At 39.5% G+C, this 24,716-nt stretch overlaps 1 protein-coding gene across 1 annotated transcript in view; it reads left to right on the forward strand.

The window, feature by feature from the left end:
* Nucleotides 1-23,871, forward strand: part of FNDC3B (fibronectin type III domain containing 3B) — a 180,136-nt gene extending 156,265 nt beyond the window's left edge. Inside the window, exons 23-26 of the mRNA XM_056498953.1 lie at nt 2,533-2,745; nt 9,400-9,566; nt 12,321-12,448; nt 21,267-23,871. Of these exons, the coding sequence (XP_056354928.1) occupies nt 2,533-2,745; nt 9,400-9,566; nt 12,321-12,448; nt 21,267-21,569 (811 nt within the window). The 3' untranslated portion in view covers nt 21,570-23,871. The remainder of the gene's footprint in view (nt 1-2,532; nt 2,746-9,399; nt 9,567-12,320; nt 12,449-21,266) is intronic.
* The last annotated feature ends 845 nt before the right edge of the window (nt 23,872-24,716 follow it).

The following is a 24,716-nucleotide window of genomic DNA, read 5'->3' on the forward strand; positions in this document are numbered from 1 at the left end:
TCTGCTGTTGAGATACTTCACTGCAAAACAACTTCCAATTTTTAAGAAGGCTTCTTCTCCTCTGAAGTTACACAATGTGCAGAAATATATAGTAGCATTATTAAATTTTAATAGCAACACCTGATTTGGTTTAGGAATAAAAATTCTATAAATATTTTTGATTTTTAAACTGTATCAACTAAAAGGTCATCCAAGATGGAAAGAAAAATTCATGTGGATGCTCAAATTAGCAAAGTTTAAACAGGCTATGAAACAAAATATATTTCAGAGTGAAAAGCTAAGTCTTCTTCCAGAGTCTTGAGTGGAGGTTTGTGGGGCAGTGTGTGATTGCTGTTCATCATGTCCAGGCTGCTGCTGATGGTGGAGGATGCTGCTTCCCCTCCCCTTTGCAAGCCCATGGCATTTTAACTCCCACAGGTTTCCACAGGCACATGCATTGCAACTGGTGGCATTCCTCTTATGGGAACAAGGGAATCAAAGTCTTCTCATGTCAGACTCTAAAATTAATTCAAAAGTTGATTTTCCAGTTTGTTGGAATACTATATGAAGGATTTTGTGACCAATCTGAAAATAGCATCCTGTTTAGTGTGTTTATTTCCCTGGGTCAAGAATCTTTTAAGAGAGAATGGTCTGTTAAAGATCATTTCATGGTTTCTAAATTTGCCTAGTCTGATTTATGGTTTTTCTTTCTAAATGTTTAAAAGTTTTAGTGGGAAAATGTGAGAATGAATGCAAATATTATTGGTCCAGGATCTATAGAATTAGGCACTATTCTTAAATACAGTCTTTACATTTCAAAAAAACTTGTTGTCAAATTGTGCTTGGCAGATTGTTAAACCATCTTTCTGTCCAAGAGGATGTTTGGGGTATTTTCACTTAGAAACCATTAGTGAAAAAGTTGAAAGGAATTCAGGAAGTGCTTTTACTGCAAATATTTCTCCTTGTCTGTACTATACTTTTACATGAAAGTAAAGAGTTGATTTTTCCCAGTTGCAGTTCTGTAAACAGTTATTGGTTTTCACTTAATTGTGGATGTTCTCTTGCCCACCCTGTCTGTGCCACCAGCTGGAAAAGCTCAGTGTCACAGGCTGGGGCAGGGACACTAAAAACCACCTGAGCTGGAGCAGAGATGGTGCAGTTCAGGGTCCTCTCCCACCATCATCTGCTCTCTCTCCTTCTCCACGTGGTCTTTTCTTCCTTTTCTGTTTCCCTTCTTCCTTCTCCCCTTCCCTTTGGGCTTCCCAAGGCTGATACCCATTGAGCAGACACTACTGGGGTTCAGAGGAGGATGACACCTGGGTTTGGATTGTGCTGCCATGTGCACAGGAAACACAAAATTAGTTGTTTGTGTGTGTCTGATGAAGCTCAGGCCCTGGAAATGATAGTGGCAATTTACAGAACTTTATGGTGGTGCAATCAGCAGAAAAGAGTGGCCACATCAGAGTCAAATAAATCAATTCCTGCTTTCCCAGTGTCAGCACTCATTTGTAAAGATGTCTGTCTCTATTTTAAGGCTTAAGAGTTTCTATCAGTGTTGCTGTGCTCCAGAGTCAGAAGGGGAGTGTGTGTGCATATTTGTATGTGTCAGAAGGGGGGAGCAAGAACTCTGTGCAGCAGAGGAAAGTGAGAAAAAAAATGAACGAAGAGACACATTTTTACCTTGTGCAAATACCTGACAAAATCAAGACAAGTCAGGTTTCAGTGCATGCATATATCTAAAAACTGTGATATTGCAGACAGGTAAGAGAAAATTAACAAAGTAGAAGTCACTATCTTAAGAAAGAAATAGAATTTAGAAGACTGGCTCAGTCTCAAGAACATTTCCAAATTCAAGCTGCTGTGACCAGGCAGGAGGTCTGCTTTTCTTCTTGATGCCCTCAAATAGCTCAAAGGCTTTTGTGCATCTTGGGAGAGTGACTTGGGTCCAGCATTTATTTGATCTAATGGAGAGTTCATTGGCAGTTAGCATTTCTGCAGTTTGTGGCAAAGTGTAGGAGGTGTGTGGATTTAACCTTCTCCATTAGTTCCTCCCAGCAGAGTTTCCTGTGATTAAATAGTGTGCTGTGTGAGACACTGGGAGAGCACTGCTCTGGGTCTTCAGGGTGTTTGCTGGGATGGGGTGCTTTTCCTGAATGGTTTCACCCAAATTAGTCCATGATCATTGTTAGATAACCATAGCATACTTTTGGTTTTTATTTATGGTTGGGCACTTCACGTTTTGCAGGCTGTGCTTGTCCTGTGCTGCTGTCCCCTGTCCCTGTGGCTGAAGGGACCCGAGACCCAAACCTTCCCCTCTGCCTTGCTGCTTTTCCAACATCTTCACTGCAGCTCCTACAGTCTAAGCAGGATGATCCCTGTTGTGTTAACAGAACCTTCCAGTTTGGCACAGAAAGCCTGGGAGCTGTGGTGGGGCACTCTGGCTGGGATGGAGCAGCCAGCCCCAGAAGGCTCGCTTGTCCCTTGGGACATGTTTATATCAAAAACCTCATGAAATCACTTCATCTAACATTCATCTTCTTGCTGTTGTTTTAGGATCAGGATCCAGGCTGTCAATGAAATTGGAGCTGGACCTTTTAGCCACTTTATTAAAGCAAAAACCAGGCCATTACCACCCTTACCTCCACGGCTGGAGTGTGCTGCAGCAGGACCTCAGAGCCTGAAGCTGAAGTGGGGAGACAGCAGCTCCAAGCTTCACTCTGCTGATGACATGGTCTATATCTTGCAGATAGAAGACAGAAATAAAAGGTAAGAGACAGGAATCTTTTCCTTGTGCTAATAAAAAGGAGTTCTGGTTCATCGTAACATAGTTGTGAGCAAAGGAAAAATTCTGTTTTCCTGATTGCTTTGTGTCTACCATTATGTACAAAATACTGTTTTAATTGGCATTCTGTGCCTGTAGTCTGAGCAAGTTATGCAGCAAAGCTGTAAGTGATACAGCATCATGGCATCACTAAGGCTGCAAACACCTCTAAATTGTTGAGTCCAGCCCTTAACCTGACACTGCCAGGTCTAACAGAAATCAGTCATGTTCTGGTGAAATTTCAGCAAAACCCTCACCTCTCTGCCAGTCATTTTAAAATCAAGTTTCAAGTTTCAGTGCTTTATCTTTTGGAATATGTGAAACTCCTAGCTTGCTGTGTGTATTTGTAAAGCCAAGGGTTACAAATCAGAGGTCTAGGTAAAGTAAAACTGTGCAGAACAATGTTTTTTGGGCAGCATGGTGGTCTTGATTTTATAGCTGTAATGTTTTACAGCATTAGAAAATATGAGCTTGGCATCAGTTTGGTAGCTCCACAATAATTTTGAAATAAGGTGTGCAAGAAACAAACAAAAAAATCTGTGTTTAGATCAAACAGTCAGTGCTAAGCAAAAACTATCTTCCCATGTGAGCTTTGTATGGGAAGATTTGCTAATGTAGCTCCAAAGTTGAGATGAGATATATTCAATTAAAAAAGGGAAAGCAAGAAAGACAATATGCAAGTAATGCCTAACAGTCTGAGCTCTTCAATGAATATATATCATAGATGGTTCATAATTTACTAAGAAACACTCTCAGCTACTTCAATTAGCTACAATAAGGGACTTATCGAGTAGATAATCCTTAGAGAGCTTCAGCACAGATCATAATTTGATGTAAATTACCACAATTCCTTTAATTTAAATAGAGCTATGCTGAGTTTATGCCAGCTGAAGATCTGGCCCAAAAGTTCTAATTTTAAGTAATAAACCCACCATGAATAATGCCTTAAATACCTCTCAGTATCTCAACTGTACTGATGCAGAGAGGGTACATGCTCCCCTGTATTAATCCTGAGAGGTGTCCAATGAATACAAATACCCATTTGAAAGTCTGACAGGTAAAAACAGTTCCCTCAGAGTGCAGTGATGCTTGGCAGGAGCCCATCAGTGCAGCACCCTGGGATTCAGTCAGCTCCAAAGACACATCCAGCAGGCTGCTTTGCTTTGCTTTCATGTAGCACTGCAGGTAGGATGGTGAATAACTGTAAATTGTTTTTAACCTGTCTTTATACTGGGGAAAATAGTAAGTTTCCTTGTAAGAATAAAACGTTACCTCACAGCAGGCAAGGAATGTTTTTTTTTCTTTGCTTTGGCACAGAGCTTTAGCATGAGCCTTTGCTTTTGCACAAGCTTTTCCCACTGCAAATGGTCTCTTATGAGCTTTTAATTGGGAGAATTTGACCTTGATACTCTGCTGGATCTTCTTAGCTGTGAATTTGACTTGGAGTCCACATGAGCTCCCAGAGATGCAGAGAAGCTGCTCCTCTGCACTGTGCTGTCTCCCCCTGCTTGAACTGAGCCATTCCATGAAGTGGCTCCCTTTGGTGGTTGGGTTTAACCCAGATAATTCCTGACATGAACCAGAGCTGGAATACTGGAATGCAGCTCTCTGAACATCACTGGCAAACTGTGCACACGTGAAGGAGTAATTAAATAGAATATTTTAGCTGGAAGGGACCTGCAGCCAGGCAGTGTCAGTGCTGGCCAAGTGAAAAGGTGTTGTTAAGGGCATTGTCCAAATGCCTCTCAAACACTGGGTCTGGGACTGACCACCCCTTTAGAAAGCCAGTCTCTGGTGAAAAAAATGACATGGAATAAATTATCTGGAAGGATGTTTTTGGAGAATTTTATGGTTTGAAAGAGTTACAAGAAGGTGCCATGGTGTCTCCTCTGTTGGGAGAAGAGAGAATACTTGATTCAGGGAAAGAGGTTGTGGTTTAAAACATGGATAACTGAAAAGTGACTCTGTCCTATCCCTGGTCTTCCAGAGGACATTAGTCTGTAATGTATTACTCTATTACTGTATTCCCTGAGACATCTGAAATTTCTGATAACAGCTTTATATTGAAATCCCTCAATTCAGTATCACAATTGTCCCTTCTTTGGTTTAAAATAGAAGTTACCTTTTAAATGCTGTTGAAGCATTTTCACAAGCAAAAATGTAAAGATGAGTAAGTTCTTTTTCAAAAAGGAAATATCCAGTAAATCCCATCCTGACCCAATAGCTTTAATGGCCTTTGGTAAAGACTCAACTCTGGTTTTATGTAATGATAGCCAGTGCTCTCCAGAGTGTCCTGGTCATTAAGGATTGTTTTCAACTTTTCTTTTCTGTAATGAGGTGTAACAGGCCAGTTGTTGGAAACCAAATGTTTCATTGATTGCAAGACCTGTGAAACAAAATACTTGGAAATCTTCTGGCACTGATTAGTGTAAGGGCTTGAAGAGGTGTGCACATCAGAGATGTACCTGTGTTAGCTCCCATTAGCTCTTCAGGGTGTGACATTTAGGAAGATGAAATTAGCATCACTTGTCCTTTCAATTATGGGTAGCACTGAGTGGAAATGAAGAAAAATCTCTTTCTGGAAAGCTCAGTACATAGAAATGTTAGCTGAGAGTAAGTGACCTTTATGTAAAGACTATGAAATTCCTTTCTTTTTTAAAATAAACTATCAGTTGTGACTTCATTTTCTAATTGTGGTGATGTCAAGAAATTTCTGTTAATCAAATTGCACTACTTTCCAGAATATTATGGGTTTTTTCCTCTGTGGAGCAAAAGAACCTAATTAATGGTTTTTCTTTTTTTCCTGCTGTACTGGTAATTAATCTTTAGTTGTTCCCACTACTAATTACACGTCTTAGTGTCTTAAAATGCTCACAATATCCAGTCTGAAAAGGAGAATTAGCAAATAAATTAGTAGTGGGTCATTTATCAGTTGCTTGGGTTTATTTTAGATGACTGTATGTTGCAGCTGAGGTAAATTGTGTGATTTTTGTGTATGTACAGATTCACAGTCAATACTTAACACATGTAATTACATTTTAAGGGAGAGTCATTGGTAAAATTGACTAAGAAACATCCTAAACATATTCTTTAAAAATATAATGTAAGCATCATTGACAATTGTCCCACACTTCTGTTGTCTTCAGTTGGTGGTGGCAGGGAGTGGCTGAGCCTCAACCATGGGTGTTTGCTCTGCTTTAACTTGGAGGTAGAAACACAGAGTTGCTGAACATGCTGCCCTTGGCTGATGACTTTTGCATAATCATTCCCTGGTTGTTGCAAATTTCAAGCAGTCTAATTAAAAAATTGTTTACACTCCTGATTTGATCAAGACAATTTACACCCATTTTAACAGCAATTACTGTTATGTGTCAGTCCTACTGGCTTGTGAAATTCTATTAAAATACAAAATCAGATAAGTTAACATATCCTTGCAAAAACCTGCAGGAAAAAATCATTTTCATATTGTGTAAAACAGTGATAAAAGGCAATTAAGCATGAGCACCAAGACAGATGGCATGCTACAGTTTCCACTGCAAGCCTGGCTAGATAGAAGGTTAATGTTCAGGAAAGTTTTCAAGCTAACCTGTGTTTATATTGGTTCGTTCTGTAGGTGAGTATTACTATTAATAATAGTGATATTTATATTAGCAGCATTCTGAGCAGATACTGGGGGCTTTACAAATTAAAAAGAAGAGGGAGAACTGTTTCCAAGTTGTTAATACATTTCATCTTTCTTAGTGGAAGCAGGAATACACCAACATTTGTAGTAGGTGTGAGTTAACTGTATGGGTGTCATTATTTAGACAAAGTGAAAACCCTGTTAAATGTGTGACATGAGGTCTTTCAGCTGTTAGGAAGCTGGCAAGATACAGAGTAAGATGCTACCCCATAAGTATATTCAAAAAATCCCTGCTTTGGTAAGAAATAGAATTTTCTCCTTTATTTTGGTCTGTGCACATCTGCAGGTACTTCAGACTTCATGGGTAACTCAATATTCAGTATTCCAGACAGCAGATCATAAATAACAGCAGCATCTAGACCCAGGATTGTCACTGTAATAAAAACTATTTTCTGCACATCTGTAACAACCTTATAAGAAAAACAGTGCCTTGATTAGAGTAATGACTCTTAATATTTAATCTCTGAAGTATAATGGAGGCTGAGCTTAGTGCAGCAGGATCACATTGGCCAGTTTTCCAAGAGCACATTTTTAGGTTCCAGCTTCACTTTGCTGAAATTGGTGAAGCAGAGGCTGAGCTTGGCTCCCTGTTGCAGCTCTGCCCAGCAGCAGCTTGGACACAGTATGCTCAGTGAGCATCACTGGAAGGCCCATAAACACTGTTCAGTGCTGCCACTCTGGGAAAGTGGCTCTGATGCTGCACAGGGAACATAAACACATGTAGGGCTCTAAGAATATTGGTTTGCTGCTCTCAGCTGTGTTTGTTCTCTTCTGGTTTTAGCTTTAAGTTCACTTATTTATATCTACTGTTGGTTGTTGACAAGGTGTTGTAGCTGCCTCATTCCTGACTGTATAATTTCAAGAGGCCATTGGGTGCTCTCCCTGATTGCTCCCACATCTTCCATCCAAATGCAGTTAATTCCCATTTAAGCTGTGCTCAGTGTTGTCCTCCTGCCTGTTCCTTGCCCCCAGATGTGGCTGCACACAGGAATCTGCAAGCTTCTCTGTCACAGTTCTTGCTTTCCTTACAAGTGTTTTTTAAGACAGAGAAGTAGAAATGAGTGGAGATGGAAACTGGATGGAGTATTGGTATTAACTGAACTGGGAGTATTAGTCCAGTGTCCAGATAACAGAAGGAGCTCAAATGTTTTTCCAGACCACTTCCTCAGTGTTAGCAAGTGTTAGTGACCTTAGTCATATCCAAAAGGTGAAAATGTCATTTGAGTCATTGGTGTTGGCCATGTGAATGACTGGAAATGTACCTTAACTTGGAGTGAGGGTGTGCTTGCTATTAGCTGGGAAGATATATTTATCCTCCCTTGCTCTCCTAACTCCACAAATGATTGCAGAGAGGTTGTTAGTCTAAAATAGGCATTGGATCTTTTCTGCTTTCTGTTGCCCTGGGATCAGGGTCAGAGACAAATCTCTGCCCTCCTGTGAGTTCTGCAGTGGTTTCTGAGCCAGCTGCCTGATTGAGCTGCAACAAGTGCAGAGGGAGAGTATCTTGTCTTAATGCTGTCCTGAGTATGTGTTCTTTGTTCATCACATGGTGAATCTCAGGAAGTTCTATTCCATGAGCACAGGTTTGTGTCAACCTTGAAACATGCTGTGGCTGCTTATGTGAGCCTCAGAAATGTGGGATAGCAGGGAGTTCTCAAACTGGGGAAGCATAAGGTTAAAAAAACCATCTTTGGAAATTGGCTCTAAGCTCTCCCCTTAAAAACTTGTGGGCACAGATCTTTAGTTTGCTATCAAAGTGTGGTTCTCACTAAAACTCAGTGGGAATAGTAAGTCACATTAGTCCTCAGAGTACATTTCCAGCAATTTGAATTACCTGAATATTCCCTTTTATTGCAGATGATTCTTGATCTCTGTTTGTACTTATGTGGATTGCAATCATAATGTAATACAGATTGATTTCTGTCCCTGAGAGCTAATGACAGACCCAGTTTCTTTGAAATGCTCAAATTGGTTGTACTCTGTATCTCATCCAAATCCAAAGGATGAAGTTAGCACCTAGATATGGAGGTCAAAGAAAAATATCTCTTGGCTTCCTGGTGATTTAAAACCACCTGAAATGGTTGAGATACTTGAATAAGGGTACTAAATAATCAAAAAACAGTATGTGATCCTACACAGCAAATTTTCTGTTCTCCAAGGCCAGGACTATTGTGTGCAAAACGTTGTTCCCTGGTGGAGGCCAAGTGGATGGATGCACAGTCTGGGTGCTTCCTCTTTATTTGCTTTCATCCCCACCCTGCTCAGCTCCTGGGGGTCAGGGGCTTAGACAGAAATTGCTGGCTGACTTACAGCTGTTAAGTGTAAAGCATTTATCTGAGCTGAGCAATAGAAAATAGAAGTCAGATTCTCTTTAGTAGCTGTATACTTTTTTTTTTTAAGTGACATTGATTTTGTTCAGTGTTACATTGTTGGACAAGTTTGTGTGTGCTCTTGTTTAGTCTTGTCAGTGGAAATGTTTTGGGAGATGAGACAGATGACTGCAAGACACAGTCTTTGTGTCTTAAAGTGCAAATGAAGTCCCAATGCATACAAGAGTCAACATATTAATTGTGTTTCCATCATACATGTAAACCAGCAGCCAAATGGTGTATTGGAGCAGGACACAGGCTGAATCCATGGCAGTAGGGAACCATTGACACATGTTCTTCCTGATAATTCATGTAATCATTTTGCAAGGTAATAGTAGTTTCAAAAGGGACAATGAACTTCTGCTTTCCCTGACCTCCTCTTCATCATCAGTGTATTATTAATGTGACATTTTTATATGTGCATTTAACAGCCCTGCAGAGCATGTTGTGCCAGTTTTCAGAAGGATACTTTGAGCTGATGGGTGTAATAGCCAAAAAAGTCAGTGCCACTCCAGTATAACTACATAGTCTTGTTTTTGTTGTTTCAGGTTTATCCCAATTTATAGGGGACCAAGTCACACGTACAAAATCCAGAGGCTGACAGAATCCACCTGCTACTCCTTCAGAATACAGGCAGTCAATGATGCTGGGGAGGGACCTTTCTCAGAAATCTCTACCTTCTGCACAACTAAGTCAGTCCCACCTGCAATCAAAGGTGTGTAGTAGGTTTTTTTGCATGTAAGTAACATGTAAATATTTATATAAGTTGGTAAGTATGAGGAGAGGTTGTAAGGGTCACCAGAAGTAGTAACACATGTGAAGAACCAGTTTGTGCTGACTGTAGGTTTCTCTTGAGTTGTGAAGTTACTTAATGGTGAGAAGCTAAATTACCACCCAAAAAATCACACAAATATATAAAGGTTATGTCAGAAACCATTGTAATAAAAAACTGTTAAAATGCTACTGCTGTTAATAGTTTACCAGGGGTTACTCTGGATTACCACAACATTTATACAAGGGATCTAACCAGCTGTGGGTGGGTGTGGGTATCTACCAACTTAAGCTTTAGTAAAGTTTAATGTTTTTTGTTGTGGATGTGACGTCCAATATAGATCTTCAGGGTTTATTTTTACTTTAATGTATAAAATTAATTATGATATTTCACATATAGGGCATTAGACTTAGAACTCAGCATGTGTTCCACTAGGAGAAATGAAGGCCTAATTAAATGAAGTTTTATAATGAAATGTCTTTTACTCTGTGTAAATTTTGTCCTAAGTAATTATGCTCCTGAGGAGGAGGAGGAAGGAAGGAGCAAAAGTAAAAACCACAGTGAAAGATATTTAATTATAAAACTTCATGTAATTAAGCCTTTTGTTCTAGGCCTAATTAGTCCTTCTTTGGCCTGTTACAAAGGCAGTGAGTTTGGTCTGGTGGCTGTCAGATCAGCTGAGCTGAAATCAAATGTACCTTTTCTCCTGAAAAGAGAGGAAAAGTCTTCCCTGTCAAGCCCTGTGATTTTTTTGAAACAACTCTCAGTTTGTCAGTTTGCTTCTCCATATTTAAAATTTTAAAATTTAAAATTTGGTGATTTTGACACCTTTTGTAACCAAATATTCAGAGAGGGGAGAAGACTGCTGGGGGTGCCTTTCCCTGCTAGGTCAGCTGCTCTGAGCCACTCCTGGGAGAAAACACTGCAGCAAAACACGTGTGGTTGAGGGTAAGGATGCTCAGCCAGGGGTGAGTTACCTGATCCACACCTCTGCAGGGGTGGGAGATGTGCTGCCCAGCCAAGGGAAGGGAACTCGTGTGGCATCACCCAGGATGCCAGAGGCACTGTAGCCACACCTGCATTGTGTTGGCTAAAAGCCCATTTTATTCAGCTCAGCTCACCTAGGATTTTGTTTTGAGCTCCCAGTCTGCCTGTTGAGTCCCTGTGAAATGTGACTCATCCTCTGGGCTGAGTGTCAAGCTGAGTATCAATGGTGTGGTGCAAATACCAGGTCGTGTGTGGGCTGGGACCTCGGGTACCTGGCAGAGCACTGCTGTGACAGAGAGAAGGGCATGACAAAACTGTGCTAATGAGCACTGCTGAGGGGGACTGATGCCCTGGGAGAGAGTGGTCTGATGCAAAATGATAGTGTTGATTCCTTTCTGTGCTCAGAGAAATACAAAAGAATTTATGTGATAATCTTAGTTTGGCTTTTTATCTATCAGAATCAAGTGTTTGTTCTCCTGTAAGGTCTCCTCATCACTCCCTTAGTGATGCCAACCCTAGAATAGCTTTGTTGTTAATGGCAGTGTTTTGTAAGTGTCAGACAAAAATCTACATGTATTGAAGTGAGGGATGGAAGGAGAAGGGAAAATAATTGAGATTGTCATTGTCAGCTAAGATTAAGGCATCTATTATCAGTCTCTCAACACTAGCAGATGTGCAGAGAGAAGTAAATGGATATTGATTACATTTGGGCTTTCATGATTCATGTGTTCCTCTTGGGAAGTAACAAATCAGTCTAAAATTCGTGTAATATATGCAGCAGCATTTGTTTCTCTGGTAGACCCTCCTGTTGTCTGTTTTTGTAGGGCTGGGGATCTAGATTGCCTTTAACAAGCTCATGTCCTTGCACGTGCACGTGTAAACCACCTGGTACAAGTGTTCAGCACTCTTGTTTCTCCCAGTTTCATTCTCTTTTTTGATATTGTGCTTGCTGGCTCTGCCTGATCAAGGGGTTGGTGGACCCTGGATGCTGTTGCAGTTTTTTCCATGCCTTCCAGTGGCAGATGCTTTGTTGTACCTAAATATGTGCTGCCCCTGTCTGTGCTCTGCTAGGCTCACCTGTGAGCTGGCTGTGGGTCAAGCACAGCATCCCTTGGCCAAGGACAGCAGCCTTGTAACAGCTGACAAATTGAATTTCTCTGGAGTTCTAGTGAGAGCACTACTCTAAGTCTGGCTAGAAATAGCAGGTCTGATCGAGTGGGTGTCAGGCTCAGAGTTATATTCAAGTCCAAGTCTTGAGAATTATGCTTGTCCTTTTGCTTCCCAGGCTGGACTTCATCTCTGATACAGAAGATTCTTTAGCTTTTCTTCTCTTGTTCCTTCTCCTATTTTTCCTGAATGAAGTGTTTGATATTATTCCTCTCTTTCAATGGCATGTAGCATGAGAGGGATGTACAGGCATCTCCACTGGCACAGGTGTTTGCTCAGAATTTCACACAGTAGCTGCTTTTATGAATGCCTGTGTAATTTGTGCATTGGCTTCTGCTTTGAAAAGATCAGTGCACAGCACTGCAATTAAGTTTTGAAAGTTTTCTCTGAATCCACTCCTCCTTTGTAGCAGCTCACAGAGCTGACAGGTAAGAGGTGCTCTACCCTTTTTAAAATGTTCTAGTATATATATTACAGTGCTCATAAAATAGGATTTTGGTGCAGTCTTTATATTAAAAATGACCACATTTCCTTTTGTTGTAGCCCCTCGAGTGACACAGCTGGGAGGAAACTCCTGTGAAGTTACCTGGGAAATGGTCCCACCCATGAAGGGAGATCCTGTTGGTTATGTTCTGCAGGTACTGGTTGGAAGAGAATCTGAATACAAGCAGGTAGGGAAATGGTCTGGATTTCATATTGTTAAATTGATGGCATAATGGAAATGGTTTTGAAAGTCCACTGTGCTGCTGCTGCTTTCTACTGTATTGAATTACACCCTATGGTGATGTGTCAGGTGCACTTTGGTAAAGGCTGAGTCAAAATTAAGGGCTGTAATGGGTTATTTTCTCCCCTAAGGGAGTATATAGAACATCATTATTTTATTGGAGTGATTTGTGTTCTTTCTGTGGTTAATCACTATTTTTAACTGTACTAACCTTTAAAAAATTACAATTCTGTCCATGCTTGCTTCTGAGCTGGCTGCTCTTAACCATTATCTGGAGATGAGATGAAGTCAGAAGATGAATCTTGCTAAGCCAATTCCAAGACTGTCCATCAGGGTTTTCAGTCAAGTACACATTAAGTGGTTTGTTCATCTGTCTCATTCCTGTCTGAGGTTTTGATGCACGTGTAGCTGCTGTGTATCCCTTCTGTCACTGTGGAAGCAAGGCAGGGGAGTACAGCTGATCCTTCTTTCCTTGTCTGTCAGGATTAGACATCACAAGTGGACACTTGCCCAGAGCACCTGACACAGAACAGCTCGTTCACAGTTAGATCTTTTATTTCATCTGTCACACCTCTGCCTGTGTGATTTCCTGAGCACCTGTGTGCTCTCTTTTTCCTCTGCTTTCTTTTGTTGTCATGTGGATTCCAGATAAATCCAAATTAGGGAAATGAGATATGCTATGCTAATTAAGCTCTTATGCTGTGCTAATTAAGCTCTTAAAAATATGTTTAAGGTAGTGCTTTCTTTGCAACTGTGTCTTTGTTCCTCTTCAGGCTGTTTCTGAGTACTACTGTGAACTAATGAATTATCAAAAATAACATGAAAAATGCAAGACAAATCATGAGGGCATTAAGATTGAGAAACCTAATGATTGTTTTTTCAGGAAATGATCTTTGGTGCTGGTATAGGTAATGAAACCCCTGTGTGCTGTGCTGGCCTCTTAATGTCAGTGGCAAGTGGATAAGTGGAGCTGTTTTGCTGTTGTCTGATGTACAGAGTAGCTTTGGTGTGTTACCTCCAGGTACAGCTTCAGTAAATGCAGCCCCAGTGTTTAAAATGTTCTGGTGTCCTTGGGGAGAGCTGGGCACAGCTTCACAGTCCTGGGACAGAAGTGTTGGCTTCATCTGCACTGTCCAGAACTTGTGGTATGAAAAAACAGCAGTGAGGAAAGGAACTAAAAAATACTTTCAGGGTCTTCTTATGTTGAAGGTCTTTATTTCTGATGAGGCACAAGCCTGACAATTGGGTTTCTGTGTGAATTATCACCAATAACTCCCTGGAAGAAGTTCCTGGCTGGGATGCTCCAAGTGGCACTGGGACTTGTTTAGTTGTGCTGGCTGATAGCCAGCCATGGGAAAGAGGGAGACTTCCACAGTTTCACCTGCACAGAAATCCCCTTTGCCCACCAAGATGTTTTTTTCTCCATCAGGAATGTGGGCACTCCCTGCCCATGAGCTGCAGTGGCCGTGTGCTCTGAGCTCCTGTAACAGGCACAGAAGATAAAATACAGAAACACCTTTCAGTGATTTTCTGGCTAAAACATTTCACCTGTGCTTTGACATGCCTGTGATCACCTGCTGCTATTTAACTGAAAAGTACTGTCACCAATATGTTCATTAATGTTGGTGATATGTTAATTACCTTTGAAGTGCAAGACCTAAATTTATTTTTAAATATGTTTTGTTCCCTGAGAGTGACATATATATTTTGCATATGTAGCTAAAGGAATAAATTATGCTAGAAACATTTTGCAAATTGTTTTGAAGGGTGGCACAAATGAAATACACTAGATTTTCAGGCTATTAATGGAATGCAACATCAGCCACTGATATGCTTTTGGGTGAAGCTGTCGTTTCTCTGTAGATTGTCACACCTGAGCTTCTCCCTCCCCAGCACCCCAGGGTGTGCAGCCCTCCACAGCCCAAAAGCTGCTGATTTTGCACCATTTGATCTGGAAGAGGTGATACCAATGTACTCAAAAGCGCTTTTTTTGCAGACTGGGACTACAGCCATCTCTGCCCTCCTATGGGAGAATATTTTGTAAATATTTCTCTGCTGAGAATTGGCTGAAGAGCTGGATTTGCTGGAGCTAAACAAATAACATTTTAGCTCCCTGTAAAGTGTATTTTAAAAAATGGTAACTATTCCTTTCCTTGTTTCTCACACAGTGTATTCCTTTTTGTGTATTTGTATGTTTTATCTTTTCAGATAATTTTAAAAAAGCAATGGCATAGGACAGTTCTTTTTAGGAAATCAAATCTTCCTTGTTTATGAATCAGGATGTAAGCCACAGGAAATTCCAGGAATCAGTGGCCTGGATTTGTTTTTCTGTTTCTTGCACTTCTATCCAGCATAGCTTACTCAGTCAGAAATTAGCTCCAAAATGTATTAAATTGCCTCTGTGCTTGCACAGCTTTAATGTGATTTAGGGGAGTGGGCTGGGCTGTGCAGCACCTGCAGGAGCTGCAGTTTGGGATAACAGGTTTGGTTTCCCAGTTGAGCAGCTCTGGGGATGGAATCACCCAGGAACCAGGTTCTCCTAAGAACTGACTGTGGAAAGTGAGAATTCAGCTTTTTAAAGCTTCTTTATCCTTAAATTGTTTGCCACTGAAGCAAAGTGTTCTACCTTTGAAATTTCCAAGAATTTGGAGGCAGCAGTGTTCCACCAGCTTCTGCCACATCTCTTCTGGGAAAAAAACTCTCTCCAAATGCTTTCCAAAAGAAGAAGAAGTATGGGCAGGATACACTGGGTGTGTGAGAATCCCCCAGCAGTTCTCAGGTCTGCACTGAGAGGTGGGTGCCTGGGAGAGCTCAGTTGGCCTTACCAACCTCTCACTTTAATTACTGTTTTTTATTTGGATTAGATTGTGTAGACACACAATATCTGAACTTCTTTAGTGAACTGATAATTTCTGTAAAGCTCTAGTCAGCCAGAAATTTGGTTTCTTTATTTTCAATAAATCAAAGGCACTTGTGCTGGTCATGAGCCAGAGTATGACAGAATTACACAGTACCTGTTGGCATTTAGTGCCACTTGCACTGGGAATTCCCTCTGCCTCCTGGTGCCAATTTGAGCATCTCAGCAGTGGAGTGAGAGAAGCTGATGCTGAGTTTGGATGAAATTACAATCCAGTTTCTTAAAAAGAAACCTGTCAGGTGACTTAGAAGAAATTAAACTTTTAAAGTGGTCATGTTTTTGACATAGATTGAAACCCATCCCCAGCAGTGTCCCAGGCCAGGTTGGACAGGGCTTAGAGCAGCCTGGTCTGGTGGAAGATGTTCCTGCCCATGGCAGGGGGCTGGAACTGGGTGATATTTAAGGTCCTTTACAACCCAAACCATTCTATGATTCTGTATTTTTATCAGCATACAAAATAGGCTTTTATTAATTATTAAAGACATTGGCCATAGCATCAGGATTCAACAACCAAGTGAGGTTACCTTGCACTTTCCAGTTGTTGCTTATAGGGCAATTATGGCTGTCATTGTTATTGTTTGGAAAGGAAAGGGAGGGTTGGAATTATTTAATGAGATCAGTGAAATTGAGAAATCCTTGCCTGCAGGAATGCTCTGTCTCTCTAGCTCTATCAGTAGGATCAAATACCATAAGAGGCTTCAGCAGCAGTTTATAACTTGTGATGATATTTTCATTGAGGGAGCCAGGCAAAAAGCTCATCACATTTTTATTATATTCTCAAGTGTCCAAACCAAAAAGCTGTTTTTAGGAACTGAAAGTGATAAATTGGATAGGCACTTCAGCTTGTTGGCCACCCAAAGCACAGTGTGCTACATATAAAATACTATTGCTGCTCCATGGAGTTATATTTGATTTCATATTTGTTCAGATTTAAAGACCTTATTCATAGTTGTCAAGGGTTTTTTCTGTTGTATGTGTAAAGTCCACTCACAGAGTATAACTCTTCACAACCAAATGTGTTTGTGCTGGGGCATCCTTCTGCAGACCCTGGCAGAGGGGACAATTTAATAATTGTTTACCTGTTCCTGACAGGTAGGTCCTCTGCTGGTAAATACTCCTCAAACCACTGAAAGCAGGACAATTTCCATAACTGTTTTAGTGCTACTGCAGGAAATGTTTTGTCTTTATCATTGGTGAATATTAATTCACATAATTTATCTATTTTCAACAGTCTTTCAAACTTCCTTTACAGCTGTACTCTTCTCTCACTTGGCTGTCTGGCCTTTTTCTGAGAAGTGCTGTTGAATAGCTGGCTGGAGTGAACTCAGCCATCTGTACTTGTTAGACTCTAATGAAGATAGAGGTCTTTGATTTACCCAAATTTGGCCTCCAGTTACACTGGAATTCACCACCCTGACAGAACAAAACAAGTAAAAAACCCAGGTTTTTTTTTTGTACTGGACAGGATTTTTTTCAGTGTAGACAGGTTGTATATGTGCAGTCCCTAGTATCTCTTAAATGTAATTTATGAAGTTTAGATATTTAAATTAAAAAATTTACAGTCATTATTCGGATTTTATTGGATTTTAAAATTTTGGTTCAGAAGTGGTCATACTAGTTGCAAAGGTTTCTTTGTGGCAAAGGCATGTAGAGCTTTTCTGGCTATATGTTTTGAAATTAAATTATTAATTACAGCAGCATTACAGAAATAATTACAGGCAACAGTGCATGGCTGTGGCCAGTGAAGGGTTTATGGGATGAATTTGTTGTAGTCCTGTCACTAGAGGGAACTTCCTGCAAATGCTGAGCAGTACTTGAGCAAGGCAACATTTATTTGTTGTTTATTTTTTGTTTCTTGATCTGTGCCTCAGGTACAAGAAGCATGAGCCAGTTAGAGAGACTTGTGCTTAGTCTGGAAACCCAGACTCACCTTCATTCAAACTGCATTTGGAAGAGCTGTGAAAGCTGAAAAGTGAAGATGACAAATGAAAGAAGCACCTTATTCTTTTTGTCACAGACCTCAAAAAATCAGTGACTGCCTGTTTAAGCAAGGGATGAGTCTCAGGAGCAGGGCAGGGAAGCTGGGAAGATGAGATCTTTAAGTGCTCTTTAGCTGAGCAGGTTTCTTCCCTTTTCTCCTCATTTCTTACTCCAGAGTAACACACAGGAAATCCTCTATGGGCTTGGGACTAGTTTCCCAGTTTCTCCCCTTTTCTAGGACAAGTTCTTGCCTCTGGGAGGACAGAGATGCTCTCAACTTTCTGCTCCCACAGCAAATGGAAGGGAAATGGTAAATGAGCAGAGGAAGAAGCAGCTGAAGTTCAGGATGTTTTTTCCCCAGCAGACACAGGCACTCTGTGACAGTTTTTTTCATTTCATAAAATACCAGTCTCAACAACCATCCATTATATAAATTATTTGTTTTCAGAGTTTGTGAATGTTTCCAGTGGGGTTTTTTTTTCCATTTAAGTCACAAAATTGTCTCAGATACTCAGTTTTTTTCTCTCCTTTCTGATACCATGACTTGTGCTCTGAGTCATGTGGTACCTACATTTGATTAACATAAATATGTGATGGGTTTGGATTAGTAAATAACCAAATATAATGCAATTATGAGGAAATTTTTCATATCTTAATAATGTTTTATTATTTCATCAGTTCTGAAAGTGCAATATCTGACAAGATTGCTGTTTCTTGAGAGAAATGTGAAAGGAAAATACATTAAAATTACATTTGTAAGCAATTTTACGACTATACATGGAATGACTTCTAATAACCTCATTTGCAGGTTTTCTTCGTTTTGGGGCCAGACAGGGCAATTATGTATAGACATATTTAGGGCATACAGTCACACTTTCAGAGTGCAGAAATAACCTTTGTAGCATTTATCACACTCACAAAAGATTAGTGTGTGTTGTCATTGCTGCAGTGAGTGATGTGTTTGTTTTCTGTCCCTGTGTGCACCGAGCTGGGACTTGTTGAGAAGTTCTCCTGATTTTTCTCTGCCTGTGTTTTTCCAAAACCTGTGTTGACCCAGTGAGTTCCTTCCTTTGAGAAGCATTTCCTTAGACTTGAGTTGATGCCTGGAGAGGTGACCTAGAACAGAGTCTAGACAGAGAATAAAGTGGGTGTTTATTAAAGGCCTTCAAAGGATACACCTTGGGCAGTGCAGAAGAGGATGAGAGTGCATAGAGGATGAGAGGACAGTGGTCACAAACTTTTCAGACAGATACAATTTGATCTGTTTGTATATCAGGGGTTAATTATCCAATTACAGCTTCAGGTAATGAAGTCACATCTCCCCAGTTTGCTCCCCCCAGTTTAATTTTGTTTATACTTTTCGGGTCCTGAGGCTGCAGTGATGACCTGGAAGAGTTATTTTGTCTGACCAAAATGTGGAGAGAGAAATGTGAACTCTATGTGGAGTTCAGAGTGATGCACTAACTCAGTACAAGATTTGAAAAATATAACAGCTGAAGTCCCAAGATATCAGACTGAACTGAAATCTGAAATCCTGTGAAACCTCATGTCGTTGTGCGGGAGAAATAGGATTTTTGGACAGCAAATTAATATGGTTATGCAGAAGCTGATTTATTGTTTACTTTTTAACTTTTATTGCACATTTTAAGATTACTGTTTACACAATTACATATTTTTTGATTGGTGCTTTTATGCTGTTTACGTGCTTTGCAGGAGTTTTTTAGGTACAGTGGTTGGATGCTGTTCAGAACTTTGCTGTCCACTTTTATTTTGGGTCTTTTAATTTTGATATTCTGTTGTTCAGTTTTTTCTTTCCTGATTTAGCACAATTTATGTTTCAGTGGCTTTGAAGGGTCTTAACAAGTTGCAGAAAAACACTTTAAAATGGTTGATCTCGTGCACTTGTTATAAACATTGGTCTAAGCTAAGAAATATACAGAAAAATAAGCCTGTGAAGAAACAGCAAAATATGCAAAAAAAACAACTGGGTAGCAAAATATGGAGAAAAACAGCTAAATGTAGTTTGGCTGGTGTGAGGTTCTCAGACCTCTGATGCTCTATGGCACCAACTCCGGAGCTCTTAGGCTCCAACTTCTTCTGGTTATCTTCTAAATAAGCAAGGCAGCTAATAGTTAAAAGGTTATTTATTACAAAGCACCTCTTATTACAAAGCACATCAGTCTCAAAAGGCAAGCAGACGAGCAATAGCAAAGCAGTAGCAATAAGTGAATGACTAGAAGCCAGAATGGCTAAAAGCACCAACTCTCCCCAATACTAACTCTTATACAGGATTTTTCCAACAAGCTAAGATGCAAACTTGGACCACCACTCCTTAACCTATTAGAATTCTAGTTTCTTAGCACAACAGACCTATTTGTTCTATCTGAAAAATGTAAGCAATACTCTTACTATAGCTCTGTTATGACTAAGTCCTGTCTGCCACTGTGGGCCTGGAGCCTCTTGCTGAAGATGTCAGTGTGTTTTCAACCTTCACTAGAACTTGTACTGCTACTGTGGAATCTAAACCCTTTCACTTACTAAAAGCATTAGAGCTCACCCTAAAACTTACGAACTTCTACTTAAATGTCTACTTTATGTGTGAGTGGCTTAATATACTTCAATGCATCCAAAGGCTTTAATTCAATCCCTGCACTCAGATTTCTCTCTGAAGAATTCAGAGATCCCTGACTCAGACTCCAACAGGCTGGTGTGTATAATACAGAGCACAGCCTGGACTTGTCACTGTGGCCCAGACTTGTTCAGTGTGTTATAAATAATAAAGAGATCAGGCCAAATTAAATATGATGAAAATAAGCGATATTTATTTCACAACTGAAATACAGTCCTTGATAGCCTCAATTGAAAAGGAGCCCGGGATTGGCTCTGGGTGACCACTCAATGATCCAAAGTCCAGTGCTTAGGATCCCCCAATGTTCACAAATGGTCACTTGGTGTGTCCTGTTTTTATAGGTTTTTTTCTGGCCTGGAGTAGAGGTGCTCTTTTCGTAGTTCTGCATTTTCATGTAGCTTTATTTCTCTGCGTTGGGCTGGACATCTATTACTACATATACATTATATACACATATTTTTACATTATATATACATATTATGCATATTATATATATGTGTGTATATATATATATATTATATATATGTATATGTAATATATATATACGTGTGTGTGTGTATATATATTATATATATGTATATTATATATATATGTATATATATTATATATGTGTATATATATGTATATATATTATATATACCTATTTATACATTATAGATACATATACATTATATAACATTACTATATATACATTATATATACATTATACACACATATTATATATGATATATACATATTATGCACATTATATATACATATAGATACGTTATATATACATATGTATACGTTATATATACATTGTATACACGTATTATATATGATATATACATATTATGCACATTATATATACATATATATACACATATATATACACGTTATATATACATATTTATACGTTATATATACGTTGTATACACATATTATATATGATATATACATATTATGCACATTATATATACATATATATACACATATATATATACACGTTATATATACATATTTATACATTATATATACATTGTATACACATATTATATATGGTATATACATATTATGCACATTATATATACACACATATATATGTATATATACGTATATACACACGTTATATATACATATTTATACATTATATATGCATTGCTACATGTATTACTGCATCATTGCGCGGTGAAAGCGTGGGGGGGGTGCGGAAAGGAGGGATAGCCGTGCCTGACCGCGCTGCCCGCTTTGTCTCCCAAGGTGTACAAGGGAGAAGAGAGCACATTCCAGATCTCCGGCCTGCAGGTGAGCACAGACTATCGGTTCCGCGTGTGCGCCTGCCGGCGCTGCGGGGCCACGGGCCAGGAGCTGAGCGGCCCGTTCAGCCCCTCGGCCGCGTTCGCGCTGCAGCGCGGGGCGCCGGAGCTGCCGGGCCCGCCGGGCGCGCCCCGCGCCAAGGCCGCGCTGCCCACGGACGAGCAGTTCGCCGCGCTCATCGTGCTGGGCTTCGCCAGCCTCTCCATCGTCTTCGCCTGCATCCTGCAGTACTTCTTCATGAAGTGACGCGGCTCGGCGCGCCTCGGAGTATTAACTAATGCTACGCATTATAGTCCACACATTTATTCAGATATTCCTCCTCCTTTCCCCCCACCCTCTTCATTGTTTGGTTTTTTTGTTTTTGGAAATCCGTGCGTTTTATATACTGCTCTTGTTTTTTTTACGGTTCTAGCTTGAAGAAAGATAAATCAGTGTTTTGATGCACCTTTTTGAAATTCAGAACTAGGAAGTGGTCAAACTGGAGAAACAAGTAAACCAGATACCAAAAGCAAGATTTTTTTTTTGTCTGTTTTTCCTTCACGATTTCAAAATTGTCACCAATTTGCCTTTTCAATGTTGTTTTGGGTTTTGGTTTTTTTTTTCACTGAAGTTCATGCAGTCTCTTATTTTATCTTACTATTTAGGAAATTTTGATCATGAGTCACTTTTTTTATCTCTTCGTGTTCCTTCTAAACATTAGTCACAAGTGTGTATAGTGGTAAGACTAGAATACAGTGTTAGTCAAGTACCAGTTTTTCCATGAACAGTGTTGGCAATGTTGCCTACAAATTATTCACTACGTTTGCCCCAATTTTTCAAGATAAAACCTAAGTTGTTATTTTAACTGTTTAGTGCATTTAAATTGGAACAGCATCCTGCAGTTGAAAAACTTTTTTAGTTGCCTGTTATTTTTACAAACACTATAAACTGCCTGTATAAGAAATCAAATAACCAAACTGCATATAAATTACGAAGCATTATAGTTGGTTTTTTTTACCATTTTAATTCCTAGCAGTAATTTTAAGTAAGAGGGCATTGTGCAATAGTTAGTTATTCCCATGTTCAGCTATTTAAAAGCTGCTTTAACTTGTCTGTTTGTCACTGTATATAACTATTCCTAATCTAATACTAGATATTATTCTATTACATTCAGCCTGATTTATATGATTTGAGCTGGTGACAGCTTACTGCCTCTACTGAATTAGGTGAGATTTACACTCAATGGAAGCAAACTTTACTGTCAGTTGATCTTTTTTTATTATTAATGTTGTTGCTATTTTTGTGAGGGGTATCTATTTTATGGAACTTTCTTGGAGGTGTCAGAAATCACATCTGTTCCTTTTAAATACCTTGAGAGGTTGTCTATGCTGTTCTTACCACGGGGCTGACTGAAATAACTTGGTACCTGGCAAAACTGAGAGGAGAGTCCTGCAGAGGAAAGGTCCCTGCTCTGGTGGCAGTGTCCCCCTCCTGCCTGCCCCCTTCCCAGACACATTTTAATCCATCGAGACACTAGATTTTTAACTCTTGAGTCATGGGGTTATTTATATTACGTCAACATTGTGCGAGTACCTCAGGGACATAAATGAGCTGGAGGTGCAAATAGATTCCAAAAGGGTGCAACAGACACAGTGTATTTCCCTGCCTCTTGTTTTTGTATATTTTTGCTACTTGATTTTGCTTTTGTCCTAGCTTTTTTTGTGCTCTGTCTCCATCGTCTAAGATTCAGTGTCCTGTACTAGCATAATATTCCCTTAACCAAAGTAATGGGGAAAAAAACAACATTATTTTTGTTTTTAGGTTTATTTATACTATATACTGCATACAGTACTTTAAATACCAATTACAGTGCAATCTTTTTATTTATTGTAAAAAAAATAAAAAATAAAAAGTGTACTTATGTACTAATCTAATCCCCCTCTCCACCCTCCCCATAGCATGTTACATTTTGTCTGTTTTATACTGTTGTACTTTAGGTCAACTTTTTACCTGGCAGCATTCCTAGTATTATTAATCTTCTTGCATTTTCTTGTGTTTTTGAAGATGGGAGCATCTAGTACATTAAATGCCAAAAAAACCATTATCAGTGATTCAAACGTTTACATGTATCCAAAAACAAAATCATCTCTGGAAAGAAAGTGCTAAGATCAATGAATTATTCTGTGTGCCTCTCTAGATGTAGCAAATATTAGAAATGTTCTGTATTTTGTTATTGACTATAATTAGTTTTGATTTAGCCTTGCAAACTAATGGCATTGAGCTAAATATATATATTTTTTTGTTTTTTGCCAAAGTCATGGCTTGTCAAATTTATTTACATCTTATTTAAATTTATTTGTGATATGAAACTCTGTGACCTTGCATCTGTATTTTGTGAGCAAAGAGTATACAGCTGTTTTCATTGGAGGGGAGAAGAGTGTATTTTTTAAAACGATGAAAAGACCGCTAGTTTGGAAAAACCCAGAAATTTGAATAGATTCCCTTTTTTTATTTTTGGTATATTGTTTGAGCAGTGCTGCTATGAAATCTGAGCTTGACACCTTTTTTTTAAGAAAAAAAAAAAAACAAAACTGCTTTAATAAAGAAAGGAAAATACCCAATGTGCTCTAGATAAGCAATTTTGAAAGTTGAAATACGAGTGCTACTAAAAGCGGTGAGAAGTGGAGGGGAGAGCAATCAGTCACACTCAAAGCATCTCTGGCACTGCTGATTTTTGGGTCCCTTGTAGCCACACCAACCAGAGCCCCCAGTCCAGGGCTGAGGTTTTGGGAGATTTGGAGCAGCTGGGGCAGGCTCAGTGAATTTGACATTTTCAGTCTGTATCTCCTGCCATAGTGATCTGATTGTCACTGGTGTGTCAATGACAAAGATCTCTGATGTCACAACCTTCTGTTCTGAGGGACCTTGTCCCTGTCCCACCACTGCTGATGCCTTGGCCCTTCCCAAATCTCTTGGTGCCCCTGGTCCAGCAGTGGCAGGTGCTGGATCCAACCCCAGGGTGCTCTGCTCTCACAGGAATCACCACCAACAACAAAGGTAGAATGAAACACTAAGTATTTAATACCCTTAAGGAAGGAGAGAGATGTTTTTATATTGTTCTGCCTTTTTTCTTTATGAACTTGAAGTGTTTTCTAATCCTGTTTGTTGGCTCCAGTAGCTCAGTATTCAGTGTCACGACTGAGAAGTGCCCTAATTGAATGTGTATGAACCTTATCCTTGCACAGTTCTTTAAATTGAAAAAGAAAAATAAAATGTTTTTACCTCACTATGGGAACATACATTCCAAGCTTTTCAACTTTAAAAAAAAAAATAATCAGAAGTTTTCTTGTATTGTAAATTTTAGACTATTTCATATGCATTATATTAAAACTGCCATATCAATTTTAATGTATA

Source organism: Oenanthe melanoleuca, chromosome 9 (assembly GCF_029582105.1).
Source record: "Oenanthe melanoleuca isolate GR-GAL-2019-014 chromosome 9, OMel1.0, whole genome shotgun sequence".
NCBI classification, from domain to species: domain Eukaryota; kingdom Metazoa; phylum Chordata; class Aves; order Passeriformes; family Muscicapidae; genus Oenanthe; species Oenanthe melanoleuca.